Here is a 24,430-nt window from a genome sequence, read left to right on the forward strand (position 1 = left end):
GAACCTCAAACATGTTTTTCTAGGGACATTAATATGCACCAAGTGTGGCAATAAGCATAAAGTACACGGTGCACACTTTTTATTATAGTCATAAGCTTCTTTAAAAATCAGATTGGCAAAAGTCTGTGCCCGCACAAATCTTTATGTTTTTTATTTATTTCTGTGTGCGGGGGCGCTTTTAAGGGTGGAACTTTCTGTTCTTGTCATTTCTCTTCTCTGCTATCTTTTTCTATTCATTGTTTAAAAGTTTTGTTTCTTTTCTGCCTGCTTTTCTCCTTCGCTCCTGCATGGTGCATTATCTCAAGAATGTTCGCTTTGGTCTTGAGTTGTCGCTCCCAGAAGCTCAAATCAGGGATGATCTTACAGCATAAATAATACAAGAAAGTGCTTGGGGTGACAGTATAGGGTGGGGAGGTATTCTGTGCAGCAGCGCATGACCCATGGGACTGTCGTAGGAACCCTTACAATGTCCCAAAGGGTGCTGGGATGCAACTTTTGGATTGTGCAGTGCAGCTACTTGAGGCACTATGGCCGGCCCAAGACATTTTGTTGCCTGAGGTGAAAAACAAGACAGCGCCCTCTCCCATTCCAAAAGTCAACTGGACTGTTTCTTCAGCACTGACAATGGAACAGCATCCTCCATTGTCCGAGAGAAGGCAGCAGGTGAGCTTACGGAGCACCAGGCAAGCTACAGCAAACAGCTCCAACATCTTGCTGCCCCTTCCCAGCATCTGGCACCTGAAGAGACTGCTTCACTCTGACTAATGGTAGGGCCGCCCTTGGGCTTGAGGCTGGGTTTCCATGGTGGGCCCTGCCAAAATGCTGGGGTTTGGCAGGTGCTCAACAGTGCCAGGTGCTGATGCTGGCCCTGGGTAAATGGCTGCTCTGGGTACTGTGATGAATTTCCCTCTGCCCAGAGGTTCTCTGGAATGTGATTTCTGTATGTAGCAATCACACTTGAGTGCCAGTGTGGTATAGTGGTTAGAGTGTTGGACTGGGAGTCGGGAGATCTGGGTTCTAGTCCCCACTTGGCCGTTGCAGCTCACTTGGGCTGAGAGTCTGTGACTTTGCCCAACCTACCTCACAGAGTTGTTGTTATGAGGACAAAATAGAGAGGCGGGGGCTTATGTATGCTGCCTTGGTTTCCCCTGGAGGAAAAAAGGTTGGATATAAATGTGATAAATAAATAAATCTAAGGACTTGCAGATTCTATCCTGGGATATAGCCACACACAAATTATTCTTCAGGACTCTGGGGACAGGCTCGTCTTTCCATCTTTTACTTCAAAATATCAGTGTTGACATGATTACAAGATATGGTAGGAGAACATAGAACATATACAAAAATAGAAAGTAGTTGTTGTAACAAACAAACCACATTTCAAAAATCTTTCTAAGAATTGTTTTAGGAGCATACCTTTCCTAAAAAGGAAGGGTAAAATATCTTACCCATTCAGCATTTATTAGCTGCCCCAAAATGAGTAGAAAAGTCAAGAGACATTCTCATCCTGAAATCTCTCAGCTTTGTTCCTAATTTTTATATGATTTGGAGCAGGGATGTCTACAGTTTAGAAAGAGACCTAAGCTTAGCACTCTTTAGCAACGAACTGTTGTTTTTATAAAAACTCTCTGCTATGACTTGGGAAAAGGGATGTCAGAGAAATCAATCTGTGGAGGGGTGGGTCAACTCTGGCAAGATTTTAGCAGTTCGGCCCCCTGGCCTCTTGCTCAAATCAATCTGTGTTGAGTCCAGCCAGCTCATAGATCTGGAGGGGTGGAGGGGGGGTTTCCTGTTAAAAATTATTTTACACAAGTTGCAGCTACAATTTCCATAAGTTATGCAGTTTGGGCTGTAATTTGCATAATCTGCACAAATTGTGGCCGAAAACACGCCTAACCTGCAAAATTGCAGCTGAAAGTTGAACAACTTCCATCTGCAATTTGTGCAGGTTAGGCATATTTATTACTACAATTTGCACGTTACACAAATTACAGCCGGAAATTGTGTAATTTACACAAACTGTGGCTGCGGTTTGTATAAATGACTGTTTTTACAGGAAAAATGTTCCCAGATTTCAGGAACATGCCACGCCCACCCCGTTCAGCTCACAAACGCAAGCCAAACCTGGGTGCTTGGAGAAATCCAGTGAGGGGGGAAAGGGCCAAAATTCCTTGTGGCGGCCACCCTGTGGCAGCTCTACTTGGGAATAATATATTTATTTCATTTCTTTGGTCAACATATCTGCACTACAAAATTCTTTTACGCTCCCAGAACAGGATACTTGATTTTAGGCCATATATGAGTTGTCTTCCCTGAGGAAAAGGGGCCGTGGCTCAGTGGTAGAGCACAAACTTTGCATACAGAAGATCCCAAATTCAATCCCCGGCAACTCCAGGTAGGGTAGAAAAATTCCTGCCTGAAAACCAGGAGAGCCATTGCTGCTCATCAGTGTCAACAGTACTGGGCTAGATGGCCCATTGGTTTGACTCAATATCAGGCAGATTCCTATGTTTCTCTGTCTGAGCTAGCTTAAGGAGTCTGGAAACAAAGCCCTATGAGGAGAGACGGAAGGAACTGGGCCTGTTTAGCCTGGAGAAGAGAAGACTGAGGGGAGACATGATAGCACTCTTCAAATACTTGAAAGATTGTCACGCAGAGGAGGACCAGGATCTCTTCTTGAACATCCCAAGTGCAGGACACGGAATAATGGAAGCCAGATTCCGGCTGGACATCAGGAAAAACTTCCTGACTGTTAGAGCAGTACGACAGTGGAACCAATTAGCTAGGGAAGTAGTGGCCTTCAAGATGCAGCTGGACAATCATCTGCCAGGGATGCTTTAAGGTGGATTCCTGCATTGAGCAGGGGGTTGGACTCGATGGCCTTATAGGCCCCTTCCAACTCTTCTATGATTCTATGAACTGTTTTGAATTCTATTCATGTCATCTTCACTTATTTATGACATGAGCAGAAACTATTAAGAATTCTATGTTAAGAAAGAGCATCAGCAGGCTCCAAGAACCCCAAGTTTTGCAGAAGTACAAAAAATATTGATGGGGTGGGGGGAAGCCCTTAAGGATAACGCATAGGAACATAGAAAGTTGCATTAAACAGAGGCCACAGCTAGACCTAAGGTTTATCCTGGGATCATCCAGGGTTCGCCCCTGTCTGAGTACTGGATCCCCTGTGTGTCACCTAGATGAACAGGTTTGACCCCTGGACGATCCAGGGATAAACGTTAGGTCTAGCTATGGCCAGAGTCAGGCCATTGGTCCATCCAGCTCTGCAGGGTTTCAGACAGGGGTTTTCTCAGCTCTAAATGGAGATGGCAGAACTGAAACTGGGATCCTCTGCACGCAAAGCCTGTACTCTACCACTGACCCTTTCCCCAATTAGTCCTCAGTGAGAACTGAGCATGCTCAGGGGAACAGAATGCTGGCTGATGGTTGGGAGGGGAGCCAGAAAACCAGGAGGAAAAGGGAATGGAATGGCATGGGACAGAGTATCTTGGAAGAGGCAAGCTGGCTGGCTGGAACCCTGAATAGGAGCACTCCTCGTTGTGATATTTTGTTACTGGTCCCATTTGTAGTTCCTATTTCAGTCTCTCTACTTCCAACTTTTTTGTGTGAAAAGGTTACAGTTCTAACATCAGCCTGACTGGGCATTTATCTTTGGGCAAAATCTAACCCCCCCAACAGGCCGTTTGTACATCAGCAGTCTTAAAGTTAATGAAATCATGACCAAATGTGATTTCAATTCTTCATCACAACATCTAATTAATCTTATCCAACAAGAACCAGTCAATAACTACTCTTAAGGTTATATCAAGGATGGGTGCACAGTGGGAGGGAAAGGAAGAAATTTGAACCATCTTCATATCTCCATTGTTCCACCTTGTGCCTGGTACGGCCGAGACCGGCTTATTGAACTTGCGTAGCACATTAATCAGTAAGTTATTAACTCATTGTCGTGGATAGCTGTTCCCAGGAGATTAACCAGCAAGATAACGGAGAACAATGCCTCTCTTTAGGATGTTAAGACATTTCAGAGGGGCTGTGTTGGTCTATTAGAAAGAAGAAGAAATGTCACCCCAGCTCATAATTACCCAGTTCAGAATATGAATTCACCCAGCTAGTTTATATTACAAATGGAGTAACATTTCCACCCCGACCCCAAAAGTTCTGTCTTTGTAAATTGCCTTGTGGTGGGGACTGGTCTTTTTGCTTTTATTATGTATTATACCACCTATGGTGTAATAATAAATAAATGCATAATTAAAAAATAGTGGAGGAAGGGAACAATCAGTATTAATTTTAGTACCTTATAGCTCATTGATTTGGGAACCTTTACACACATGCTTAAAGCTTTCTCTGCAGTCACTATACTTTGGCTGGATTGTACCCAAAGTTACCTGACCACTTTGTTGCTTCTTCATCTAACCTGATAGACTAGTCACTAGATAATTCTGGGGAACTTGAAAGCTTGCACAATCTTCTGTGGTATTTTGGATGGTGCTTATAAAGTTATTGCCTAACTGTTTGGGATGTTTCCCATGCAAACATTTTGATGTTTCCCATAGCAAAGTCAGTCATCGAGCAATTTTATTGTGTCTCCACAGAATTTGTTTCACATTTGTTTTTCATACCCTCGCAAAGGATCTCAAGCAGCATATGTGGTGAATTCTCTCATCTTATCCATACAATATTAATCACCCACATATTTAGTTTTTTAACAGTTTTTAATGCTTTATGTGTGTATGTTCTGTGTTTTAGAATTTTAAATTTTGTATGCTCATTTTTATCTCAATTTTAGAATTTCTGTAAATTCTAAACTCTGGCTAAATGCTTAGACGTATGGCTAGAAAATCCAGAAACGACATTAAGAAACAACTGCGTGATAAAATTACATGATTGCAAGATTACAGCTAATTTCTGCTTTGTTTTGTTTGATGTACTACAATTTCATCCCCAGTATGTCTGATGGCTTGGGCTAGCTAATAAAAGGAATGTCATATAAATACGAACAGTCTTAATTCTCTGATTGCCAATCCTTATTTAGCCAAAACAGCACCCTCCATACACAAGAGGTAGGTATCACCAGGCTCAAGAGTACCCCAAAGTTTGCAAAGTATAAAAATAATCTTTAGAACCCCTCCCCCCCCCCAAAAAAAAACCAGGCCAATGAGAACTGAGCGCACTCAGTGACACTGAAATCCTGATTGACAGTTTGGCATGGGAGAAGGAAAACCAGGTGGGAGGGGGAATAGAATAGAGTAATTAATCAAGAGCGCTCCGGATTGCAACATTGATTCCCTTCACATTGACAGGGCAAAGTACATGTCCAGGTTGCACCAAACAGACAGAAGTTTCTGTACACGGTAAAAGACTGTGCCTTAGAATGGCTAGTCATGGAGCTGGCTAGTGGGAAGGTGACCCTTGAATTAATTCTGTGCCCAGGCTCTGGTGCAATAGGCAAGTGTCATCACACTGGTTGGGAAGAGTGATTATGGTGCTATCAGGTTCAACAAAAGTGTAAGTCAGGAGTTACCCAGAAAGTCCAACATTGTCATATTTCAAAAGACCGAACTTCTCAAAAATGTGGGGGAAGGGTTAAAAAGGAAGTTGAAAAGGAAAGTGAAGGTACTAGATTGGAGAAGGCCATACTGTGCCATACTGGCTTCGCTGAAGGCTGGTGGAGAGATGGAGGGTCCAATTCCTTGCTCAATGCAGGAATCCTGTTTAAAGCATCCCTGTGTTGTGATCCCAAGTCCTCCTGTCGAGATGTGAAACAATAAAGAGATCTGCCATGCAATCCACAAAGTTTTATTTAGTAAACAGACATCTCTTCACTGGCCTTATAGGCCCCTTCCAATTCTACTATTCTATGATTCTATGATTCACACCTGAAGGGAGTGTGAATGCTAGGAACTATCCTCTAAGCTTAATTTGCCTAACAAAGCAACTAAATGGACAGTTTCCTGCAGTGCCTGACAGGCTTTTACTAAACCTCTTGAACAGGGAGGGTCTTCTCCAAGGTTCCCTCCCACTCCAACAAAAACTGAGTTCCCAGAGATGGGGATGATGATCTCTGAGCCTGGGCCTCCTGTCCATTATGCACTTGGGAAGATTCCTCCTTGACTCCTGGGGAGTCTTGAAGAATTTCCTCCCCCACTTCCTGTCTTGGCCAGCTTCGAATCTGATTCGAGATACACACCAGGGAGACTGGTCCTGATCTTGACACCATGGCAGATGGCTGTGAAGTCTTTGCTTGAATGCCTCCAGCGATGGAGAGACCACCACTTCTGTAGGCAGTTGGTTCCATTGCCTGACTGCTCTGACTGCAAAGACGTTTTTCCTGATGTTTAACCAATCTGCTAGGTCTGGAGAGTGCAGCTTTCTCCAATGGCTTGCTCCCTAGATGTGTTAAAGTACAACTTTGACCACCCTCCAGCCAGCATGTCCATCTTGGCTGGGGGTTAATGGAATTGCAGTCTAATTTTTAAAAGAGAGATGGCATTGGATAGCCCTTTCCCTCTGGTGCTATCCTACGTGACCGTGCATTTGTGTGAATACCGCATAAAGGGATGATAATAATGCAGAATACATTTGCATGGATGGACAATAGCAGAAATGAATCTTGTTTCCCTTTGCCAGGAGGAAAATGTGCTTTCATTCAAAGCGCTTAGACAGATGAATGGACGATTGTCAGTTTGCCGAGATCATCCTGACATTAAAATGTAGGTTGCTTCAGCAAGGCATATTTCAGCCGGCTTTGCATCTTATTATCTCCCTGGAAAATGCAGCATAGTTACGTAAGTCCATGCTAAGGCTGGATCTCATGTCAGAAACATTCTTTGTCAGAATCAGAATTTGCATTTTATAAATGCTTCAGGGAGATGCAGTGGTGAGGGTGACATTAAATCGTGTTTCCCCCCCTCTCCTAGGGTGGCCATATAGAAAGGAGGACAGGACTCCTGTATCTTTAACAGTTGTGTAGGAAAGGAAAATTCAGCAGATGTCATTTGTATGTATGCAGCACCTGGTGAAACTCCCTCATCACAGCAGTTAAAGCTGCAGGAGCCCTGCCCTTGTGGCCAGACACAAAGGAGAACAGGGCTCCTGCAGCTTTAACTGCTGTGACAAAGAGAGAATTCCACCAGGTGCTGCCTGCATACAAATTTCACCTTCTGAAATTCCTTTTTCAATACATTGTTAAAGATACAGGAGCCCTGTCCTCCTTTCCATATGGTCACCCTACCCTCTCCTGTCAAATGTATAAGAGAAGCAGCTGAGGACGTATCTATTTGGAGGCCGCAGGCCGCATTTGTTTTTGGGGCCTGCGTGAAGAGGAGGATTTCCACAGGGAGCTCGGAAGGCATGGAAATGCTGTGATGGAAAAAGCTGCACATGCTGGATGTTTATCACCCAGCTTCTAGAAGCACAGGAGCACTGCCAGGAAAAAGGTGACAACTCTCAAATGGAAACACAAGCCATCTTGGGCCATTTCCCCCACACAAGACTAACGGTGTGTAAGAGGACATTTCGGAGAAGTTCTCGAGGGCCACATTCCAGTGGTGGGTGGGGCCAAAGACGCCAGCATATTTTAGCTTATAGCTCTTACTGCCAGTAATTAACCCTTTAAGAAAGGCGTTTTGACCTTTTAGAAAATGGGGGGAAATACTTGCACAAAAGCCAGGAGATCATTAGATGTTCCGTGATTAAAGGAAAGGGGCGTGGCGACCTGGGAAAGCCTGGGGGCAGTTTGAGACCTCTGGTGGGCAGGATGTACCCCCTGGTCTAAGGTTCTACAACCCTTGCGTTAGGGAGAGCATGGAGTGATGCCTGCAGGGGCCCCCACACTCCACACTTTGAGACAAAGATCTAAAGATGGGTGACTGGTTCTGCACCAGGGATAGGCAAATTTCTGGTCTCCAAGTCTGGATTATCTCCCAGGATACACCCACACCTGAAGCTGCCCCTGACACGAATGGTTCTTTTCACCAGTTTACCTGGAACAGAGATTAAACTAAAAAGTCTGTGATTTGCTGGATCTCTTTTTTAAAAATTGCTCTTACTTTAGCCATTTTCCAGTCCTCGGTTAGAATCATTGCCTTAGAAGATCAGCATTTTCACATTTGAGTTCTTTAAGAACACTCAGGCGGATGCCATCCAGATTCCATAATTTGTTTGTTTTTTTATTTGCCAATAAGGTCGAGAATTTCATCTCATCACCACTTCTTGCTTCTGTTCCTCACACACTCTTCCTGAAAATATCAGTTTTTTCATCATCCTTTTTATGTTGAGTAACAATGGTCTGGTTCCATTTTGGTTCAAATGGAGTCTGTTCCTTTTGTAAAGGCTTGTCTTGTCAAAGAGTTCCTCAGTGCCTATGAAATTGAATCTCTCCTCCCTACACCACCAACTCATCCACGCGTTGAGACACCTCAGCTTCACTTGTCTAACTGACACCACACATATATTTTAGCATTTCAGAGAAAGTGACCTTGAAGGCCCTGGCATTCAACCTCCTTCTTAATGTTGGCTTCCAGGGCCTCCTGACTATAGTGCTAGCTCCAAATTTTGGAGGACACTTGGGCAAAACACCCTCAAGGGGCCCAATGGGACTGCAGAAGACCTGTCACTCTTGGACTGGGGCCATAGCTAGACCTAAGGTTTATCCCTGGATCATCCAGGGGTCAAACCTGTTCATCTAGGTGACACACAGGGGATCCAGTGCTCAGGCAGGGGTGAACCCTGGATGATCCCAGGATAAACCTTAGGTCTAGCTGTGGCCTGGGTCATGGCTATCACATCCCTGAAGTTATCATCCACTAACATGATTTGTAAACTATTCTCACAGAGAGAGAAGGTAACAACATCCCCCATGAAGAGAATAATTATACATATACTCAAAGGAATTTACTCCCCAGTAAGCATGTTTAAGATTGCACCCTATGATGTACAGATCACAACTCCATTCATGCAAGTATTGACAGGGTAGGACCTGCTCCAAGCTCTATGTCCCCCATAAAAATTGTGGGGGGGAGGGTGATGTCCTCTGTATCTACAGAAGAAGAGTAGAACTTCAGTATGGTGTCACCCACCTTCATGAAAACTATTCTAGAAGAAGAGTCAAGATGATCTGTTATAACACGTACAACAAAGTCTTGTGCCACTGTAAAGGCTAGCAAATGAGCCTTTGTGAGATTCTCAGTTTTATCTACAAAAGAGGTGACCTAATAAAACCTTTGGGCTTAACTCCAAGGCTAAAATGTGTAAATGGGTGAAGCAATTAAACCGTGTGATTTAATATGAATGACTGCTGAGACTTCTGTTTGAGCTCTTGTTTGAAAGTAGGATATTGCGTTATAGAGTTCAGCCAGTTCAACGATGGATGTGTCCTTCCGTTGTTCCCTTGTGCCCTGCGAGTCTTTCATAGTATTGCCCTGTTTGACAAAGTTTTTGAATATGTACACCGGCAGGACTTGTAACAAAGTGTCCCAGGGCAAAATGTTCCAGGCATGGCATCTTTCAGGATGCTCAATTGCATTCCGTCCCCCTGCTTTTCCATTGTTCATTGAGCCTGTTCAATCCTCTATGGCAGCCTTCCTCAACCTGGGGCGCTCCAGATGTGTTGGACTGCATCTCCCAGAATGTAGTCCAACACATCTGGAGCACCCCAGGTTGAGGAAGGCTGCTCTATGGGATGTTCTGGGCTCCCTGCCCCTCTTAGGGTCCCCTCCTAATTTTTTATTTTTATTTTTGCTTCTGCAAATCTTGTGGTTTCCCCTAAGCCTGCCAATCCCTCCCTCTTTTGCATAGATAGTGCTGCTTTCGCTACAAAAGGACAGACATTCTGCGAATGAGTTCACTATTACATCGGATTAAACAAATATTTTATGTTTGCTCCTCAAATTAATGATGTGCTGCATGTAGCATGTAATTTTTTCCAACCATAGGAAGGAAGTGCAAGATTGGTTAATATAATTAGCTGCACATTTGTCTGTTTCTTTTCTTGGAATGTGCATAAAATTAGCATTGCGACAAGACAAATTAGTGTAAATGAGTGTGCCATAATTAGTCTTTCTGTAACCTGGGAGAGGCTCCCAATGTGTTCTCCTCACAAGCTCTAACACCACACAAATTCAAATGAATGTCTGGGAATACTGAAAAAACATATTATCTGTTATTCAAAAATCATTTCCCAGAAAGAAGGAATGTTCTTTTAAATATTTGAAATATGAACCAGGAGCTTTATAAAACCCCTTGGTAACCCTTGTGAGGAGGGATGGATAAAGTGAGGAACAAATCCTAATTGTGTGTTCTCATACAGTTATTGCTGCTGTGCTCGTCTGCAGCTCTGATAGACTGCGTGTGCTGTATTCTGCTCTGTAATAAAGTTGTACGTGTTAAAGGAATCTGTTGGCTGCTGCCGCCATTTTGTTTCCAAACCTTTGCCAGAGGGGTAAGCCATGTTAGTCTGTTGCAGCAAAAACAAAGGAGTCATCTATACCAAGCAGGATATTCCACTATGAAAGCGGTATGTGGTTTGTGTCAATGGGCCCCAACACTTGTCAGTGCACTTCAATAACTCTATAAAGCAGTAGTGTGGCTCCTGCCTTTTATATACTTCACACCACTTTCATAGTGGAATATCCTGCCTGGTGTAGATGAGCCCAAAGAGTCTTGTGGCACCTTAAAGAATGATGATGTGGACAGTGTCTATGAAAGCTTGCGCCAGAGTACATTGGTTACTCTTAAATGTGCCACAAGACGCTGTTGTTCTTTGTAGTCATGTGGACTGGATAGGGCACAGGTCATACGCAAGGATTTTGGGGCTCAACCCTCGCCTCTCTGTTGCACAGCATAGTCTGTGTCCTGAGCAGAGAGAAGGAGGGATCAAAGAACACCCTGCGACAGATGACCGGGGTTAGGACGAGGCATAAGTGTAGTGAAAGACACCCAGGTGACTCAAGCAAACAGAGTGGAACAAGGAAAACAGGTCACCAGCCAATCTGGCCTAAGGGGAAATGACCCAACTAAAAGTGTCAATCAAATCTGACCCAAAAGCCAAGAAACACATCCAAGGGGAAATGTGTGACTTCCCATACAGATTCACTCAGGATGTATGCATCATTTGAATTGCAGTGGTGTAGTGGAAGCAGGGCACTGGCACTCTTTGATCAGCAGGGACACTGATGTCATTGGTCACCTCCTTCAAAATTTCCTGTTTCATCAGAGCTTAGCTTCAGAGTAAATGCAAGGACATGAATGTTCTTATCTACAACATATTGTTCAAGTTGTAATGCAAAGTATTTTGGGATATTTAAGTCCATTAGCTTTAAAAATAAGAAAATGAAGAGGGGGAAAGACTTTTGCTACTAGCCCTGATGGTTATGTGCTACCTCCAGTATCTGAGGCAGTAAGCCTGTGTGCACCAGTTGCTGGGGAACATGGGTGGGAGGGTGCTGTTGCACCATGTCCTGCTTTGTTGGTCCCTGGTCAACTGCTGGTTGGCCACTGTGCGAACAGAGTGCTGGACTAGATGGACCCTTGGTCTGATCCAGCATGGTACTTATGTTCTTATGTTCCTGATGGAAATAAATCTGCCTGAACTGGTTTGTTGACATGGATCAACACCACTGAATTTTTGGACTTTCCTTGGCGGCATGGCTATAGGCACTGTTTATTTATTTATTTTTGCATTTATATCCTGCCTTTTTTCCTGCAAGGAATGCAAGGTGGCATACATAATCCTCCTCCTCTCCACTTTATCCTCACAACCACAAGCTGAGAGTCTGTGACTGGCCCAAAGTCACCCAGTGGGTTTCCATGGCCGAGTGGGGACTAGAACCCGGATCTCCCAACTCCCAGTCTGACACTCTAGCTGCTACACCACACTGTTGTGATAGTGCCTCCACTTCTGAAAGGCTTGCCCGGCCTTTCCCAACACATAAAGATTGAGTTTCCTAGTGCTAGTTCACACTTGGCCTGCCACTTCTGAATATTTTAAAGGGATGCATCCCGAACGATACAGCAAATGTACCTTCCAAAAATGACAGAGTGCTTTGTTTATTAAACATTTATACAAACCAGAGGCATTTACATTTTAGATAGCTTCAACCAACTTGGCAGGAGGAGGAGAGGGGAGAGATAATGGGGAGGAGAGGAGATTTATATTTAAAAATTAATCAGTTACTATAGGTAGCATTTTCCAGGGGGACTCCCACTTTCCTGCCTTCCTGTCTCAAAATAATAATAAAAAATGACATCCAGTTTGAACTGCATTCCCCCATCTGATACCCTCCAGATCTGTTGGACTACAGATCCCATCATTCCCAGAAAGCATGTAGATTGGAAAAAAATGGGAGATATATGCATATGGAAGATTGCACTGATGTCCACAATACAGACCTATAGTACAAGGAGACCTTGCATAGGGCCCCTCATAAGTAAGTCAGAGGTAGGTGGGAGGTCGGTGTGGAGGCACACCTCCAAAGTGGTGTAGAGGTGAATTTTGAAGTGCAGGTGTTCATCATAACAGTCCCCATACCCCACCCACCCCGCAGGGAGATCCCCAAAATGCAGGCTGCTGTATTGATCCATATCAGCAAACCAGTTCTAGCAGTTTTCATCTTTGTAATTGCCCATTCAAGACCAAGCTACCCCAAAATGCTTCCTTTTACAATAGGAATCGCTTACAACAATATGTTATGGCTGAGAAAATCCATTTCCCCCCAGCAACTGTGAGGATTGCAGTTAAGCTTAATGGGAATAGGGAAGCCTAAAGGGCGTTGAGGTGGCAGATGATATCAGCATCCCTCCTAACCAAAAAGTCGTGGGACTTCATTCCTGTGAGCTCTAGCTCCATTAAACCACCGCTTCTCCACAGTGTGGATGGATTCCGTGGCCAAGTGTGCATGTTAATGGCTCTTTGGAGTTCAGGCAGACTACAGTTATAATAGCAGTCACCCAGCACCCTCATTTTTTTTTCTCTTCAACAGCCCCCTGTGCATGAGTGTGAACCTCCAAGATGTCTCTGAGCAATGAAAAGAAGGTGAATACCTCGACATTGAGGAAAATAGCAGCCGACATGAGCAACATAATTGAAAGCCTGGACACGAGGGAGCTCCACTTTGAAGGGGAGGAAGTAGACGCTGACACGCTGCATGACCCAAAAGCGCCTGGTGAGTCAGTAGCAGACTTATAAGAGCTCAGCTACAGAATTTGGCTTCCTTGGAATCTCAAAGTTTATTTCAAAAAACCAGTTACTAGTCCTTATGACACTAGAGAGAAAAAGTCAAAATGTGGGTGGTATCTGGGAGATTTTTAGAAAATTTCAGAGGAATAAGCTGAAACAGACTTTGAGTTGTCACAAGACGCATTTTCAGCACCCTGTGTAGCTTTTTGTACATTCACTATGGCTAGCATTTCCTAGGGATCTAAAAGAATTGCATTAAAGTTCGCACATCTTCTAAACATTTATTTATTTGCAATATTTGTATACAAAGATTCCAGTGTAGTGAGGAGCTCTGTGCCCCGTGCCTGGGTCCCAGCTCCTTGCGGTTACTCATAAGGAGCCGGGACAAACTGCGACGCCCGGCCACACATTCCGTAGTCTTGGGATCATCCTGAGACTGCGGAAAAAGTACAATGGAAGGGTAGGGCAATATCCCGGGGAAAGGGAGGGATCATCATCCCTCCCTGCTCCTGGGATGCTCTGTGCGTCATATGGATGCACAGGGCGATCCCCGGGATATTGCCCCATCTAGCTATGCCCCAAGTCACACAACGTGCTGAACCATAATGTTTAGCTCAAAATGCTTGACCACCATGGCTTAACCTGTCGTCTGAACAGGGTCAAAAGCTAAAACAATCCATGTTATTTGAAAGGGTACTTTCCTTTAAAGGTTTTATCCAGCTTGTGTCTGTTGCAAAGCTCAGAGTCAAACCAGTTTGGGTTGTGCTCACCATGGGGAAGAGTAGAAAGCTGGGCAAAGCACTAAACTCTTGTCCCAATAGCACTAGACATTGTGTGACCTGACATCTGCGATTCTATCAGACATTGATCCATTCTATCAAACCACAGGCATCTGGTACCTTGGCTTTAAGAGAGAGGGAGAGAGAGATGGAAATTGAGGTTCTCAAGATGCTGAATTTTGCATCCAGTACCAAATTCTGGCTGAGGTCCAGAGAGGCCTGTATGTGTGTATGCAAACAGTGTTGCTGTCACGGCTGGACTGTGGGGCAGACACCCACCCAGCAAGACGAGCAAGAAGGCCCCCAAGTGGTTCCCCACATGCTGAAGTTCATGAAGTAATGCACATTTCCATCCAAAGAGCCTCCTGCCAGAAGACTTTAAAATTCAGAATCCAGTGCCAGCTTCAGGTTTTTAAGGGCTCTTGGGGAAAGACACTCTCTATGCGCCCCCTCCGAGAATCTACCTTCTCACAGCCATTATCACCAGCCGCTGTTGGTCCTCCTCCTCTTTCTCATCGTTGCTACCCCTTGCTTGCTTGACAGGCAGAGAGTCAGTCAGCCAAGTAGGCAGTGGCATCTACTAGCCCTCCTCACCACTGTCTGGGCTAGGACGAGAGGTGAGTGAACAAGCAGGTTGCAAGGCTGAAGAGGAGGATCACTTCTGGAGGACTCTTCTCAGTGGGTCCCTGCTGGGGTGTGGTCCCTCAGCAGACACCCAACCATGCCCTTGACACCAGTTCTACCAGAGTCTAAAATTACCTAACTGTACCGCTGCATGCGAAGGGAGCAGGATAGCCAATTTTTTTTTTTTTTGCCTGGCTGCTGCCCTTTATGCCTCATGGAATGCTGCTTTGAAGGTCCCCCTGCACCAGTCACCATGTGCATCCTTTTGGATCCCAGCCTGTGCCATTGCGCAAAATCTTTGGCCATGTACTCATCCCTGGCTCTTTGCTTTTATAAAGTGTACAGAACTTAGCATGCACTTGTAACTAAATAATAATTCTTCAGTTTACAAAAAGGCGTTGAATGGGGAGATCTTGGTTCTCCTTTGTACACAATGAAAGCTTATTTCTCTGCCAGGCTGTCTCCTCTGTATTGCTGCTTACATAATTATTTTTCTCCTTTCATCAATTCACAAGCATAGAGCTGCCTAAATGAATTAACCACAGACAAATAGCTCAAACATGGATGAAATATCATTTGTTTTGCTTTATCTCTGGCAATCGAATTTCCACTGGTTTCCAAGAGACTCACAAAAGTTCCTCAAAATTTAAAAGGGGGATCAGCTGGTTTGGTTTATTTAGGACAGTAAGTAAACCAAACTACATCAACAAGCAGCCTGTACTCCAGTTGTTTGCCATGCAGCATTTCATTTTAAATGCATCTGGATCACTGTGTAGCATAAATATTGTGAAGTGTATCTTCTTTAACGGACTAAGAGCATCATCACATGGGAGGAAATCGCGTTCCCTTACCGTCGCTTCTCCGTCCCCCTGTTTGTCCCTCATTACTTCCTCTTCTGCCCAGAGGACAAAGAAGAAGTAAACAAAGACCACGCAGTCCATTCAGGGGCTGTTTTAATCGCACCACGCTTTTCCTGCACACAGCAGGAGATCGCAGCACATTCTGTTGTTGTTGTTGTTGTTGTTGTTTTAAAAAGTCAGATTAAAGGGGTCTATTTTGTGACGGAAAAACAAGCAGAAGGAGCAGGAGGAGCACGGGAGGCAGACGTCATCGTCTAAAGGATGCACACACATTCGTAAGTGGGCAGTAGCAAGCATATGATAAAACGCTCATCTGATGAACCTCTAAGTCTTCATTAACACATGGCTCAATTGTGCTGCTAAACTTTTGCCAGGGAACTGTAATACAATGGATGTGCAAATTAAAGAATGGATTCAGAATTAACTTTATCTGTTTGCTCTCAGTTTTTTCTGTACCTCTTTGGATTGAAACCGTTCCTTATTTATGGTAAAGAACTGCTGCACTCCCAGCATACAATAACTACTGAAGGACAAGCACTTCGTAGAACAGTAATATAACAAGGAAGGCACTGTGCTAGACCCTCTCTTCCTGCTGTGCTAATCTTTGAACCTCTGGCATCGCATTGCCCAATTCTCTGAGGTCATCAGCGTTGTTCTATGTCTGCCCCACGGAACAGGGGGGATTGTGATCAGAAATATATTGCCCCCACCCCACCTGTCCAGCTGAAATTGGTATGATTAAGCCTCATTGAAACCAATGGAACAAGTTAGTCACAAGTAACGCAAGTAATATAGCTTTCAGTGGTAAGCAAGAAACATGCTCCATTTTGGAAGCCACCTCAATCATAGGGATTACTGAGGCCTAAACATCTATACCTCTGGTACGCGTATTCCTTTTTCCTTTCAGTGGGGGAAGGGAACAAAACTCAAAACTCAGCCAATGAGTAAATGTTTTGCACACAAGGTCCCAGATTCAACCCCGGTAAAGGGTATCCAATTAAGTGGTTGCAGTTTGGGGAATGGGGGAGGCGAATCAAACCTTTTGACTGTGAAAAGTGACAGAGGGAGCATATTAAATTTGTTCTGTCTATTTCCCCCTTCCTTGCACTGACAATTAGCCTTTAGCTGTTTACTCAGTGTCATCACACAGAAGAAAATCACGTTTCCTTACCATCGCTTCTCTGTACTTCCTCATTCTTCCCGGAGGGGAAAGAGGAAGTAAACAAAGACCACATGGCCCATTCAGAGGTTGTTTTTAATCACACTGCTTTTCCTGCACACACCAGGAGATCGCAGCACATTTAAAAAGTCAGATTAAAAGGGGTCCATTTTGTGATGGAAAACCATCTAGAAGGAGCCGGAGGCACACGGGAGGCAGATGTTGTCGTCTAAAAGGACACACACATATCCGTATGTGGGCAGTAGCGTGCATGCAATAAAACACTCGTCTGATGAACCTCATTGTTTTTAAGAACTGACAAAGGGACTCCTATCTAAAGAAGAGGCAGCAAATTCAAATAATTGGAAGGTTTCATTTAGTTGAATGGGAGTGCTTCGTTCAGAAAAACCATTACACGTTGTGATGTCTTGATATCTCATCTAACAGCTTTCATATTAACCTTTTGCCTAATACGTTCCGAGTTGCGCTTTAAAAACCATTTAAAGAACTTGGTACTAAACTTGCCATGTCATCATTTGCAGTGGGCATTCCATTCTCCGCCATTTATAACACTAGAGGATTTAAAGAGGCTCATATACAGCTCTACTTAACCGGGTGTCCGATCCGAGTGCACGTTTTGGAAGTGGAGCGCTTTACCTCTTCTACAAAGGTCAGATCTTGTTCGCTAGGGCAGCACGCTTTCATGTATCTAATCATATTTCATGATACACCCTTAGTTCTTTGGTAGGTTTAGGGTGTTTCGTATTGCGGAGGGTGATTGGGCAAATGACAGGTTTTACAAAACATAACATTAAAAAAAAAAAGAATAAAATACTAGGTTTAACAGCCTTTTAACCTGATCCATAGAAAGTGGGTTTGGCAAGACTACAAGAGACCCTTGGTGCCCCATCTTTAGAAGCGAATAAACAAGTCGACTAGACATCGCAATCCTCATTATTGGACCTGAATACTTTAAAACAGGGATTTTCACTCTTTTACCTTGAGCAGGGATGGAGAATATCTTTCCAGATGTTGATGGACTGTAATTCCCATCTTTCCTTACTCTTGGCTATGCTGGCTAGGGTAAATAGGAGAATAAGAGTTCCCCACCTCTGTGTTAATGTGTTAGACCTGACACAGAATGGTCTACTCCAGGGGTGGGCAATGTGGGCTCTGCTGCCCCCATAAGAAAAACATTTTTATAGGTGTCCATAGCAGCCACAGAGCACCCAAATGGCCAAATGTAGCTTGTAAACGAGCCGAATGTAACCATAATAGCACTCTGTAGCACTTTGGAGCGGTTGCCACTGAATTTCAGCCGCAAACTGACTATTTTCATTCTTCTTTTCTTTTGCGGGGGCACCCCATGGACTGCCGGGGGGGGGATCTGGGGAGCTATAATGGCCCCCAGGGAGCTGCTGCCTTCTTAAGTAAAATTTCACACTTTCTCTGCAGCAGACTAATCCCAACGCAGAGGGAGGGTGCAGGGTTTCAGGCAGCCATTGGCACTCCAGGCACACCCCCTGCCCTCCACCAGGGCAGACAGTGACCAATTTTATTTTATTTTTTATTACATTTATATACCGCCCCACAGCCGAAGCTCTCTGGGCGGTTAGCATAACCCAATCAGGGGTTAGCATTCACCTAGGAATGCCTCTGCCATGACTCTGGAGCAAGGATGGATGACTCATGCGCCATACTCACCTCGCTCCAGGGGGAAAAGTCAGGATAAGTCCCCAATGTTTTTAAATGGTAGATTCAGGAAAAGCCTCTCAGTGGCTGTGAGGTGCATCCTATAATCAATGCAGTGCCACCTCGTAGCCACTGCAGGGCTTTCAGACCATCTAGGCAGCCCCCAGGCTGCCCAAAATTGCCCACCATGATCTACTAGGATAGGCAGAAGCTCTGAAAGGTCTCAGGAAAAGGTCGGTGCTAGCCCTGCTAAAATGATATCTTGTAAATACCACAGGCAGCTCCTCAAATAGTAAAGATAAAATGGGCACCTGCATCTCCCGGCTTCAAGGTCGATGCTTTATAGACTATATTTCTTTTAGAGAGCAGGTGGCTTCCATTTTTTACTTAAATTGGTACGTACTGGTAATAAAACTGTCTTCATCCATCCCTTAATTTGGGGCATGAATTTCATTTATTTCCCACACAATATGCTCGTTTTCTGTGCTACTTAGTCAGGCTAAAACCTTGCCATCATTGAGTATGCTGAAATGTTACCTATATTAGGAAGCTGTAATAATTTATTTTAGTTTGTTCATTAACTGCCCTACAGGAAGACCACTAATTGATTTGTTTGAGAAGGCAGTGGGGTTATTACAGTTATTAAACAAAGAAAGAAAATTGCTGGGAAAGCCTTTGTCCTCAATCACAGCTTCTTTGAGTTTTTCATGTCTTTTCCTCCCTTTCCCTTTCTGAAGGTACCTTGTCCGCATGTTTACACCGTTGAATTGACACATGGGGAATTTACATGGCAAGTGAAAAGGAAATTCAAGCACTTTCAAGAGTTCCATAGAGAACTGCTAAGATACAAAGCTTTTATACGGATTCCCATCCCGACAAGAAGGTAAGTGCATGAAGCCTTTCCAAACAATAGGGGAAGGAATGATAAGCGGAAAGCACTTCCATCCATGTTAGATTACTGCAATGTGCTGTATGAGGGGCTGCCCTTGAAGATGGTTCTGATGTGGCAGCTTGTGCAAAATGAGGCAGCCAGATTGATAGCAGGGACCAGAAAGTCTGAGCATATAACACCAGATCTGGCCTGATTGTGTTAGCTGCTTCTACGTTTCTGAGCCCAATTCAAAGTGCTGGCCTTGACCTATAAAGCCATACACAGCTTAGGACTGCCATACCTGTCCCGTTATGAACCTACCTGTACCCTTCGATCAATATCTGAGGCCCTCGGGCCTTCTCAGTAGTGGCCTCCCAGATGTAGAATGCTCTCCCCAGTGAGGCCCAAATGATTGGTGATCAGGGAAAAGAGGGTGGGGACAGGGAAAGTCAGTGGCCATGTAGGGCTCCTGGTGAGGTGGAGGTTCAACACCCCTATTCCAACCACTACACTACACTTACTTTTGGTTTTTGAAAAACAGCTAAGGTTTTGAAAAGGTTTTGAAAAACCTTTAAGGCTGTGAAGATAATGTCTGAAAAGTGTGTGGGGATGCTTCTCGAAATCTCAGAAAGCCAAGAAGAAGCTAATTAAGGTTGACTTGTCTCTGGAAACCTATACGAGAGGCCCACACATTAAAAATGGTTGGTGGTTTATAAGCCATTATGAACTTCCATACCAGAAGGCCCAAGACAATATGTTAATACTCACTTAGTGCTGGAGGGCTAAGTGCTAGTCTTAGTGGTTTCAAGGTGGTATCCATCAACTTTGAGGCCTGGAAGAGATGGCTCCAGGGAGGAAAGTCATTCAAAGAGGATAGGGAGGCGGAAAATGTAATAACTTTTAAATGCCTCCTAAAAACATATCTTTAAACAAGCCTTCCCTGGACTGTAATTTATTCTGGTTTTATGTGATATTAAAGTTTTAATCTGGATTTTATGGTTCTAGTTGTAAACTGCCCAGAGAGCTTAGGCTGTTGGGCAGTATAAATATGTAATAAATAAATACATAATAATAAATAATAGGGAGGGTAGAATTTATGCACCCCAGGAAATTATAATCCTTGTTAATATCTACTGGCTGGTCTGCTTAAGACTAAATTTACAGGACTGTTGTGGGGATAAAATCTGTTAAGGATACATTGGAGTTCTCCTCTGAGACAGCGTGATACCATGGAACCATAAAGCTTAGGCTACAATCATGACGTTTATGTTAACATGTACATACGGGGCTTCTTTTGATCACTGCTAAAAGTATTTTAACGCTGAAGCATTTTGTATTGGAAGAGACACCTCCCCACTCTCTTCCATGTTCCACTGTGTGAAACAAATCCTCACCACCTGAATGTTGTGTTTTTCAGACACACGGTCCGAAGACAGACCATCAAAAGGGGAGAAGCAAGGCAAATGCCGAGTCTGCCACGCACTTCTGAGAACATGGTCAGAGAAGAACACCTGTCCAGTAGAAGAGTAAGCATCCTGCCTTGTAGCTATTGATATTGACTTCGGTTGCAAGACATTGGTTGTGTTCAAATGATCAAATCTTGGCTTAATATGCACAAATTTCATTCACTGGCACACAGCCTCTTTACTCCTGCTTCAGTCCTTCCTAGTGTCTACTTTAACTGGCCACTGCTTCCCAGGGTCTCAGAGAGAGAAGAGTGTTTCACATCATTTGCTACTTGATCTTTTTTAACTGGTTGAACCTGGGACCTTCTGCATGCAAAGCACATGGCTGACCACTCAAGCACACTTCCGCTCTCCTATTTATTCTCCGCTGCAAATGCCTGCCCCGCCTTAGTGCTATGTGTTTGCTTAGAGGATTTCACATCCTGTTTGTGGTGCAGAGGAAAGGCACAGGCCAGCCCGTAACACGACAGAGCACCACACTAGATGAGACACCATTCTTGTAGTAGCAATTCTATTAACGCTTTTAAAAAGTAAATGGCTTGCACAGGGGGCCTGATCTAGATTGGAATCCTGGTCCAGAGGAGCTTTAACCCTCAGCTGTGCTCCTTCACTTAATTTGAAAGAAAAGGCCCCATTGGCCCTTAGAGCAAATTTCTGCAGTCACCTTGAAGATCATGAACTCCTGTGGCTCCAATGCCAGTGGGCCTGTGAATCCTCTCTGGGTTTCAGTCAGAACTCTAAAGGAGCTATCCAAGGTGCTGATCACCCAAATAAGTTCAGCACCTTGGACAGCTCCCTTAGAGGTCTGATTAAAACCAAGAAAGTATTCACAGCCCCACTGACATCAGAGCCACCAGCCGACACTGCCTCATTCATACATGCGTGCCCCCCCATCGCTCCTATACCCCCCTGATTACTCAGCCCTTGATGACTTACAGCCGAATGTGTGAACTAGCTCAGTTAAAAAGGGATTGTATCAGAAGCCTTACAAAACATGTTTCACGTGCAGCACTCAGTCACACATGCAAGCCATGTGTCTGTGTCTCTTCTTCTTTCCTTATCAGTCCATTTGCTCAATATCTGCTATTATGACATTTGATTTCCTTCTTCCATTCCTGCTTTGCCAGTTCAAACAGAGCAGCCTTCCCCAACTTGCTACCAACCCTTGCTGTTTCGGTTTGCAATTTCCATCATCCACAAATAGCATTGCAAATGGTCAGAGATTATTGTAGTTGTAGTCCTAAACATCCAGAAGGCACCAGCTTGGGGAGGCCTGGTCTTCGTTGCCATTTTATTTTGGTGTGTGTTTTTGTTGGTTTGTTTTTGTAATCCTCTTGGCTTTCTGATTCTAAAGATTGATTGATTGATTGATTGCATTTTTATATCGCCCAACAGCCAAAGCTCCCTGGGCGGTTCACAAAAATTAAAACCATTCAAAGTATAAAACAAACAGTATAAAACCATGCTGGAGGAGATTCGTCAACTTGACAGTCTTTTAACATTTAAAAAAGCAATAAAGACTGATCTATTCCGGCAGGCCTATCCAGTGGAATTTTAGAATGTTTTTAGGATGTTTTAAATACTATGTTTTTAATCAGTTTTTATGTATTTTATATTTACTGTTGTTCCCCGCCTCAATCCAAGTGGAGAGGCGGGTAAGAAATACTTATTATTATTATTATTATTATTATTATTATTATTATTTAAAATACAATATAAAAGTACAACTCTAAATAATAGAATAATAATCCAAGTAAGTAATGAGATGCACTTATGTTGGCACCTTATATAAACTTTTTGTGTTTACATTGTAGAAACAACTGGAGGATTACATAACTAACCTCTTGAAAATGCCTTTGTACAGGAACTACCACGGAACGGTAAGTGATGAACATAGGCCTCAGACGATTCCTTTTACTTTTGTCTGCTATGCTGGTTGATTTTCTTCCACGGTTCACAGCACCTGCACAAGCAGCCTGGGCTGCAACCTGGTTAAATAAATCTTAGTTGGTTAATTGTATGGCTTTTAATACTTTAATTGGTTTATTAATCAATTATTGGTTTAAATCTGTGCATAAATGGGCATATTAATAAAACAACGGGTTTCAAGGGGGGAAAGCGTAGTTTCTTTGGTTTCATTTGATACCTTAAAGATACATTCCCTTCTGTGTGAAAGAGAAGGGGAACTCTTTCTTCTAAAATGGCTCCTGCCAGGTGCAGATTTTATAAGTACTGTGTAGGGTGGCCATATGAAAAGGAGGACAGGGCTCCTGTATCTTTAACAGTTGCATAGAAAAGGGAATTTCAGCAGTTGTCAATTGTATATATGGAGAACCTGGTGAAATTCCCTCTTCATCACACCAGTTAAAGGTGCAGGAGCTATGCTAGAGTGACCAGATTTAAAAGAGGGCAGGGCACCTGCAGCTTTCATTGTTGTGATGAAGAGGAAATTTCACCAGGTTCCCCATATATAGAAATGACACCTGCTGAAATTCCCTTTTCAATACAACTGTTAAAGATATAGGAGCCCTGTCCTCCTTTTCATATGGTCACCCTGTGCTGTCAGAGGAAATTATCATTCACAGAACACTGCTGGGTGATAACACAGACACCAGTTACACCGGTGTTACACCGGTGTAATGGTGAGATGATTAACGTTTTAGTTCTTTGTTGATTAAACCAACTTATTAATTATTATTATTATTATTATTTATTTATATAGCACCATCAATGTACATGGTGCTGTACAGAGTAAAACAGTAAATAGCAAGACCCTGCCGCATAGGCTTACATTCTAATAAAATCATAATAAAACAATAAGGAGGGGAAGAGAATGCAAACAGGCACAGGGTAGGGTAAACAGGCACTGGGTAGGGTAAAACTAACAGTATAGTCAGAACAAAATCAAGTTTTAAAAGCTATAGGAAAAAGAAAATTTTTAGCAGCTAAAGGTTGCAGTCCTACCAGTCATCCAAGTGCAGTGGCAGAGTTGTACCCCAGGATCCCTTGCAATGTTGCAGAGGATACTGGGGTTGGGGGCAACTCTTAGATCCCGTGCAAACCTAAACTTTGTGGTTTGTTTTTTCTATACTGAACAAGCCATAGTTATGGCAGTTGCCTTACCTCTTCAGGCTCTCTTCTTCCAAGACGATTAGCAGGTCTAGCTTTTGTTTCCAAATGCTTGCTGTCTGTGAGCTGGGCTTAGTTGGGCAAATTAAACTAGAGCTGTGAGCCAGTGGCCTCTCAAAATTCTCCACCCTATTTGTGGGTAGAGAAATTGGAGGAGCAATTTCACCGAATTTCTCCAGGAGGAGGAGAAATTCTCCAACAATTTCTCACTGGTAGGCATCACCATTCACAAGGCTTCTTTCTTTTCCCCTCGAAGGGTTTCTGGGCTTTTTGCACTGCATCAACTGTGCTGTCGGCCTGGACCCCATTTTGCATCCTCCACAATGCCCTCATATACTTAGCATCACTCCAGAGCATTGAGGGGAGGCAATGCAATCACCACAAAAGATAACAGTGAAGAAAATGTGGTGAAAATTCTGAAAAGTGTCCTTTAAGTTCTAGGAGCTAAGAAAAGAAAAGAATCTCACGAATTTCCTGAAAGTTTTCTTTCCCTTGTGAAATGGGCTTCCATTTTTCTACCTCATTCTTGGGGCATTTTTTAATTTATTTTGAATGTGTTTTGGTGGTGTTTTTGACCTTACCTAATTGCTGTGAGGTGGCTGAGGGTACTGTCTATATTTTTCTTTCTAATACACATCTCACCATTGCTCTA

The 24,430-nt window shown here is 43.6% G+C and overlaps 1 protein-coding gene across 1 annotated transcript in view; it reads left to right on the plus strand.

Moving 5' to 3' along the window:
* Positions 1-24,430, plus strand: part of PLD1 (phospholipase D1) — a 149,419-nt gene that overhangs the window by 43,906 nt on the left and 81,083 nt on the right. Inside the window, exons 2-6 of the mRNA XM_063131984.1 lie at positions 13,002-13,184; positions 17,163-17,290; positions 19,050-19,195; positions 20,601-20,709; positions 22,464-22,529. Coding sequence (XP_062988054.1) covers positions 13,031-13,184; positions 17,163-17,290; positions 19,050-19,195; positions 20,601-20,709; positions 22,464-22,529 — 603 coding nt within the window. The 5' untranslated portion in view covers positions 13,002-13,030. The remainder of the gene's footprint in view (positions 1-13,001; positions 13,185-17,162; positions 17,291-19,049; positions 19,196-20,600; positions 20,710-22,463; positions 22,530-24,430) is intronic.

The sequence above is a fragment of the Elgaria multicarinata genome, chromosome 8, assembly GCF_023053635.1.
Source record: "Elgaria multicarinata webbii isolate HBS135686 ecotype San Diego chromosome 8, rElgMul1.1.pri, whole genome shotgun sequence".
NCBI classification, from domain to species: domain Eukaryota; kingdom Metazoa; phylum Chordata; class Lepidosauria; order Squamata; family Anguidae; genus Elgaria; species Elgaria multicarinata.